This window comes from Lactuca serriola, chromosome 2 (assembly GCF_051521515.1).
Source record: "Lactuca serriola cultivar US96UC23 chromosome 2, Lser_US96UC23_V15, whole genome shotgun sequence".
Lineage (NCBI taxonomy): Eukaryota > Viridiplantae > Streptophyta > Magnoliopsida > Asterales > Asteraceae > Lactuca > Lactuca serriola.
Window position 1 is genome coordinate 67,397,969 of NC_136409.1, and position 7,032 is coordinate 67,405,000.

The 7,032-nt window shown below is 35.9% G+C and overlaps 1 protein-coding gene and 1 pseudogene across 2 annotated transcripts in view; one reads left to right on the plus strand and one right to left on the minus strand.

Annotated features, from left to right (window-relative positions):
* Positions 1-1,195: 1,195 nt before the first annotated feature.
* LOC145086334 (17.8 kDa class I heat shock protein-like) lies at positions 1,196-3,986 on the minus strand (annotated as a pseudogene). The gene is made up of 2 exons (XR_013700384.1): positions 3,423-3,986; positions 1,196-3,142 (listed from the first exon to the last, which is right to left on the minus strand). The product of XR_013700384.1 is annotated as a 17.8 kDa class I heat shock protein-like (transcript).
* Positions 3,987-4,599: 613 nt separating this feature from the next.
* The window catches only part of LOC145086335 (protein TPX2-like), a 2,689-nt gene continuing 256 nt past the window's right edge, over positions 4,600-7,032 (plus strand). Inside the window, exons 1-5 of the mRNA XM_079024089.1 lie at positions 4,600-5,047; positions 5,486-5,578; positions 6,003-6,185; positions 6,272-6,414; positions 6,499-6,648. Of these exons, the coding sequence (XP_078880215.1) occupies positions 6,141-6,185; positions 6,272-6,414; positions 6,499-6,541 (231 nt within the window). The 5' untranslated portion in view covers positions 4,600-5,047; positions 5,486-5,578; positions 6,003-6,140 and the 3' untranslated portion in view covers positions 6,542-6,648. The remainder of the gene's footprint in view (positions 5,048-5,485; positions 5,579-6,002; positions 6,186-6,271; positions 6,415-6,498; positions 6,649-7,032) is intronic.

Sequence of the window (7,032 nt, forward strand, 5' to 3'; positions counted from 1 at the left end):
GCGTTGGTATTTTGAGGAACTCACTAAGCTTTGGGCTTACATTTGCTGATTATGCTTCAGGTACTTCTAATGATCGCGGGAAGGTGAAGGTGTGATCGTACACCTCCTTATGTTTTCATTATTTGATTATGGGATACTCTAACACTAAACTATTTTGAAAAAAAAAATTTATAATAATTATTGGTTAGGAATGTTTTAAAAAGTTTAAATTTGGCATGATTTTTATGGGTGTTACACAAAAATCATAATTCATCATATTCGAAGTAAAGTTGAAATTCGAAGTTTAAAAGCTGAAAATCAAACCTTTTGAGTATCCTTTGGAATCCCATAACCATTAGAGTACATCAGGACCAACAAAAGTTGCAGATACCCCCCACTTTGGCTTCTTTATGGGTAAGCGAGGACACATAATGGAAACATGGAAGCCCCCGACCAAACCAAGCAGTGAAGGGGGAAAATCGACGGTAGAGAAGTGATCCGCTGCTACCTTCTGTGGTTTCCTCATCGCCTGCATCTTCGTCTGACGTCAACCATAGGGATGGTGCACGGCGGTGTCGAACCCTAACCAATGTTGGACACGGGAGAAAATCATAACATATGTGTTTCTTTCAAACATATACTATTGCAGTGAAAGGCAGTTCAAAGCAAAGCGTTATCTTTTAGCATTGGACCGGTTGAAATCGACGGCTGTTGCAAGAAGAGGAAGGTGGAAGGAGTCGGTGGACTGAACAACGCCTGAATTTCTTTTTCCATCTTAGCAAACGCATAACTGACGATCTTTGAGGTGTAACGACGCCGGAACAAGTAGAGGTCAAATAACCGACGTTAATGGAAATTATCTAAAGTTGGGAAAGTATTTGAGTCGGTGATTATGAAAAGGTTAGGGAAGCATCTGTTTCGTTGTTGGACAAGAATGGCGGTGGAAGCATATAAGCAAGGGAAGGGGAAAAAATAAGACCACCAAAACCTATGTGGTCAAAATGTAAAAGGCAAAAAGTTTGGTGGTGAAATTCGAAAACCCAAAAGAGAATTGTACCTAAGGATCCCCATAATTAAGGTTATATATAATTAGCATCATTTGAAAAAAAATTCTAACCAATAAAATATTTCATAATTGTGTTTGTGTAAATTACCCACCCCAACCATGTAAAAGATGATCTTGTTGAACTCTTTATAAACTTATTAAAACAAACAATTCAATATCACATTATATATTATTATATTTACAAAAGGAACTCAAATTGGATCATCTTATTCGAATACATCAATTCAACAACTCAAATACTCAAATTACCACATTGCCACTCCTGAAATTTACCCACGAATGTCGATGGACTTCACTTCCTGCTTCTTCTCTTCCGCCTTGGGCACAGTCACCGTCAGCATGTCGTTCTCCATGCTAGCTTTCACCTCTTCCAATTTTGCATTTTTCGGCAGCATGAATCTCCTCAAGAACTTCGCAGAGCTCCTGTCTACCCTATGCCACTTGTCGTTCTTGTCCTCATGTTCCTTGCTCCTCTCCCCGTTTATCTGCAACACCCTTCTTTCTTCAACCTCCACCTTCACCTCCTCTTTCTTCAGTCCAGGTATGTTCGCCTTGAAAACGGGTGCCTCCGGCATCTCCTTCCAATCGATTCTGGCGTTAGCGATTGCTGCTGTTTCGCATGATTATTCGGGTATGTTGTTGAGGACACTTGAAAAGCCCTAGAAAGGATCCCAGATATCGATGGAGAAGGGATCGAATATGCTGCTCCTTCTGCCTGTAAAGAAACTTGGAATGAACGACATAATTGAAACGTTAGACGAATATTTGATTTTTGGATTGTGACACTATGAAATTACAAGTTCTCTTGTCTTTAGGAGGTCGAAAGGAGATCATTATTTATAGGAGGGAAAAAGTGATCAAGTGGGCTTTAAAGATTTCTAGTATTGTCTTGAAGATCGAGGTGATACTTCTGAAAACTTCCAGAGAGAAAGTGGCGATGGAATGGACCCACCGGGTTGATCTTGGTTTAGATGGGCCAAATGGATCAATACAATTTTTAGTAGGCCATTATGCAGTTCATAATTCCATCTCTAACGCCTCGTTCCCGAGTTTAGCAAAAGAAAACAAGAGAAGAGAAAAGAAAGTCACCAGAGAAAAGAAAGGAAAGGAAAACAAAATTTTCTTTTGTGTTCCCGAGTTGGAGAGAAGTGGAAGGAAAATGAATCATTTAGTTCTTTCTTTCCAAATTCTCCCAAATAGGAAGGAAAGTTAGGAGCAATGTTTTAAAACCCGGGTCGACCCGGCCGGTTCAACCGGTTGGACCGTGACCCGGGATAGAAGGCGGGTCAATTGAGAACAGTTTTTTTGTAAAAGTTCAGACTGGATCGAACCGGCCGGGTTTCCCCTAAACCACGGTTCAACCGCTTATGTTGAACCAGTTAAACCGGATTGACCCGTTTTAATAGGTTTTGGATATTTGGATACAAGTAGCGACCGCCAAAACAACGAGCCGTTTGCGGTTTCTTCAATGTTTAAACTTTATGGACATCAAATTATTGGTTTTATATGTTTATGCATTATGCAAGAAAGTAAAAATATATAAAAATAGAAAAAGACTATAAACCGGGTTGACCCGACAGTTCAACCGATTGACCCGTGAACCGGTCATCACACCGGGTCAACTAAAAACCCGGGTTTTAAAACATTGGTTAGGAGGGAAAATGATCCTCCCATTTCCCTCCACTTCCTTCCACTTCCCTCTTTTAATGAAACTCGGGAACACCAATTTCTTTTATTTTCTTCTCATTTCCACTCATTTCCTTTTCTTTCTCTCGTTAAGTTGAACTCGAGAACAGGGTGTAAATATTATTAAAAGAGAAACCTCAAATTTAAAATTGAAGAAATAAGGACCCTTGATTGTATTTCACTCTTATTGTCTCCACCTTTGGATCATTTTGATGACATCATCTTTCAAATACACACGCGCCTCAAATTACCTCTTACGTTTCATACCTAATTTCATTCCTCGGTTTTCTCTTCACAGAATCAGCCATCGTTAAAGGCTCTTAAAGCATATCTCCTATGTTTCTTCTTTATCTCTTGAGTCTCTGGCAGCCGTTTATTACCACCACCTTTAGTATATGCTGCCAGTACAACCTACAAGAATGTAATTGACCATTCCTTATGATACTTATTTTTTGTTTTCTATCATAGATACGCATCGTGGTTTTGAATTTTTTTTGGGTGTTTTTTTGTTAGTCGAACATATGCCAAGAGCATATATCGACATCGCCATGATCTTCTTATTTTTCTAATTCAGGTACCTCCATCTCTTTTGTTGTAAACCTTAATCCATTCCATCAATCTACACCAGAGAACGTAACCCTATCGAATTGATCCTATGTGTTATTATCGAAAAGATACCAGAAATCGGTACCTTTATCTCTTTTCTGTAAGGCCATCTGCGTTCCATGAAATTGATTCTTCTGCTATTCTTGAATTCCGAGTTGGATGAAACTGTATTAAAGAGATGAAAAATGAGCATCGTACCACAGGAGACAGTTGAGGTCATAACACAGAGCATTGGCATAAATAATTTGTCTCCAGATGCTGCATTAGCTCTTGCTCCTGATGTTGAATATCGAATGCGTGAAATAGTGCAAGTAATTCTTGTTTATAAAAAGTGTTCCTTTGACTCGCATAAGTCTGAAAGGTTTGTGGTATTTTATCTTTTGAGGGCTTGAAATTGCGGATTGCCTTAGTAGGGTTCTTTGTATCTTAGGTATCTTCATTCATGTAAAAGAGGAATACATAAACATAATTCATATAGATTTAATAAACCATAAAAAAAGGAATCCCCCTATTAGTAATACCATTGTATGAGCCATAACAAATATAAAAGAAACACCACTGTTTATTTGTCCAGATTAAGTGTTGTCCCCATTAAGTCCATTAATTCAAAAAGAAAAAAACAACTTAAACAAGTGAAGCTACAGTACTATAAGAAAAGTACCTGTAATCTTCTAGCAAGGGCCTCATCTTCAGAAACTTGTGGCAATCTCTTTTGTGCAAGTGGCTCATCTTGAACTCCTTCAGTTAAAGGTCTTTTCTTTTTGTTTGGTGAAGACTTTTTTCTTAAATCATAAAGAGCTTTATATTTGAATAAGTAGTGCCAAGGATTAGTTCTATTACATCACCATCTCTGATTGTTAGCTTTTGTCCAGATAAGAGCTTCTTCCTTTGATCCTGTGATCTAATGACAACTGGGTTTGTTCCTTCCTACAAGCACATACCTTTTGTCAAATAGACGTTGCATTTTTGACAAGGTTATAGTGTTAAAGGGATCAAACAGAGGGGTATTTTGGTCATTTAACAATGCTATATCTGAAATCTATGTGGTTCTGAACAGGATAAATTAATCAACGTATTTGGTCCATGTGAGAATGTCATCAAAGCCATCAAATTAGTTCGATCAATAACCTATGAGGGTGATTAATCCATTGTTCTTAATTTATAATTAATATATATATATATATATATATATATATATATATATATATATATATATATATATATAGTAATATAAATTAAGGTTTTAATTTGTTATATGAGTGCAACATGCGGAAGCTTCTGCAACACAAGAGGAATTGTGGCGGGAGTTTAACGAACCTTGTTGGCGTGAGTATTTTGAACGTAAAGAAGCAGAAAAAGCCACGCTGAAGGAATCCGGTGAATCGGAAAAAGGGAAGCAGCAGGCTGAGGAAGGTGGTTCCGGTGATGATAGGGAATCAAAAGTTAAAGAAGCAGCAGTAGAAAGCTGTGAATCTGAAAAAAAGGAAAAGCATAAAATTACTACTTTTCTACGATTGAAACCAGAGGGATCTAAATCGTAATAAATAGCAGAAGGAGAGTTTAAAGTACCTAAATGGAGTCAAACTTTTGGATATATCAAATCTGTTAATGAACTGGAAATATTAGGGAAGGGGGAAGGTGGCTCCGGTGCGGGAAAAGAGCAAGTGGATGAGGATGAATTCAAAGAAGCTGAATCCGAAAGTGAAAAAGGTGATGAATTATACGATAATCATTTTATGTTTTATGAAATAAATTTTAAATATTATTTGTATATTAAAAAAAAACAACAAATAAGGGAATAATTATAAATTTACATCACAAATAAGGGACAATAGTACTTACATAAAAAGGTTCGAGTGAAAAATTAGTTTTGGATTGGATAGCAACTTTTACTAAAACAGAGGGACTGTAAATGTAAATTAACATAATATAAATTGTCACGTTATTATGTAACCGGTTTAACCCATCATTTTTTAATATTGTATAATCTAAAAATGACTTCTCAGTGAAGGGTACGGTGGTCATTTCACATAATGCCAACATAATCTCATTTGTATATAATAACAAAGTTGATGACATTATCTTTTTATGTAAAAGACATAAATTGTTTCTTTAAACGAATAGACGTATGTTCGTGAACATGCACAGACTCCATTTGTTTATGTGGCTGAAATGATGAGGAAATTTCAATAAGGCACAAGGGATCTGAATCTGCCTCCTCGTGCTTCTTCAGTCTCACATGTAACCTTTTTCCCCCTATTATAGCATTGTACTTAAAGTATGTTGTTATTTCTTAGCATTGTACTTTTTCAGTGAGAAGGAGAATATGCTGCTATTTTATAATTTATTCCAACAGTTTTTTTAACCCTAAATAAGTTTGTTACCTTTTAAAACTCTACCAAATTCTAGAACAATACTTTCAATGATGTTTTTTTAACCTTAGATTTATTTTTTTTCTTCTAACTTCTTTTAACCTTAAATATCGAGTTTTTAGTTTTCAACGAAAGTATGTTGGTATTTAACCCTAAATAAGTTTGTTACATTGAAAAATCAACCGAATATTTGTACAACACATTGTACTTTACGTGAAAGTATGTTGCAATTTCTTGAATTTTTACCTTAAACGATAATTTCATTTTATCTGATAATGTTTCTTTCTTTATAGGGTTCCGATAGTAACAATCAAATAATGCAAAGAAAGTCAAAAATAGCACTGACAAGACCAAAAGAACATGTGTTTGAAACATCACAACGCATTCGAGCAATTAAACTCATAAGTTGAGTAGAGCTCGAAGAAGAATTGATGGCCAAAATCCCAAAATTCAAGGCTCGTCCAGTCAACAAAAAGGTAATAAGTAAATAGCATTCTAAAAATTTAAATCAAGAAATCAAAAATGGATTTTTCTTTTTGTTAAAAAAATGTTATTTCAACAGATACTCGAAGCTCCAACATTACCCGCAATGAAAAGAAGCACACCTCAGGTTCTGAATTCCAAGAATTTCGTTTGCAGACAATGGAAAGAGCCAATCAGAATGCAGAAACTTCAACTGTTGTGTAAAATGAATCAACCCCATAGGTGAACTTTTTAGTATTTTGGGTACTTTTTAAAATTTGTTTCTTTTTTTTTCTTTAGTATTTTGGCTGATTGTTTTTTTTCTAGAAATGGAACCCATATCTTACTACACCTAAGACACCACCACTAAAAACGTTAGTGAGACCACGACCTCCAACCATTAAAACATCTGAAGAATTAGAAAAAGAAGGACTGGAGAAAGCCCGTGAATTCAAAGCCAGACCTTTGAACAAGAAGGTAAAAAATTACCATAATGCCCCTGCTCAAAATTCTCATTTTTTGTCCCTAACAGATGTAGGAAAGATGCGATTGGGACACATTCTTGATCTCTTATGTGTGTAAATTACCATCATAATGCCCCTGGTCAGAATTATACCCTTGAACCAGAAGGTCTAAATTACCATAATGCCCTTGGTCAAAATTCTCAATTTTTGTCCCTGCTAGATGTGAGAAAGATGGGATAGGGACACATTTTTGATCTCTCTCTCATGCATTCTTGATCTCTTATGTGTGTAAATTACCATAATGCCCTAGTCAAAATAAAATTATACCTTTGAAGGTGTAAATTACCATAATGCCCCTGGTTAAAGTTATTGTTTTTTGTCCCCACCAAAAAAGTAA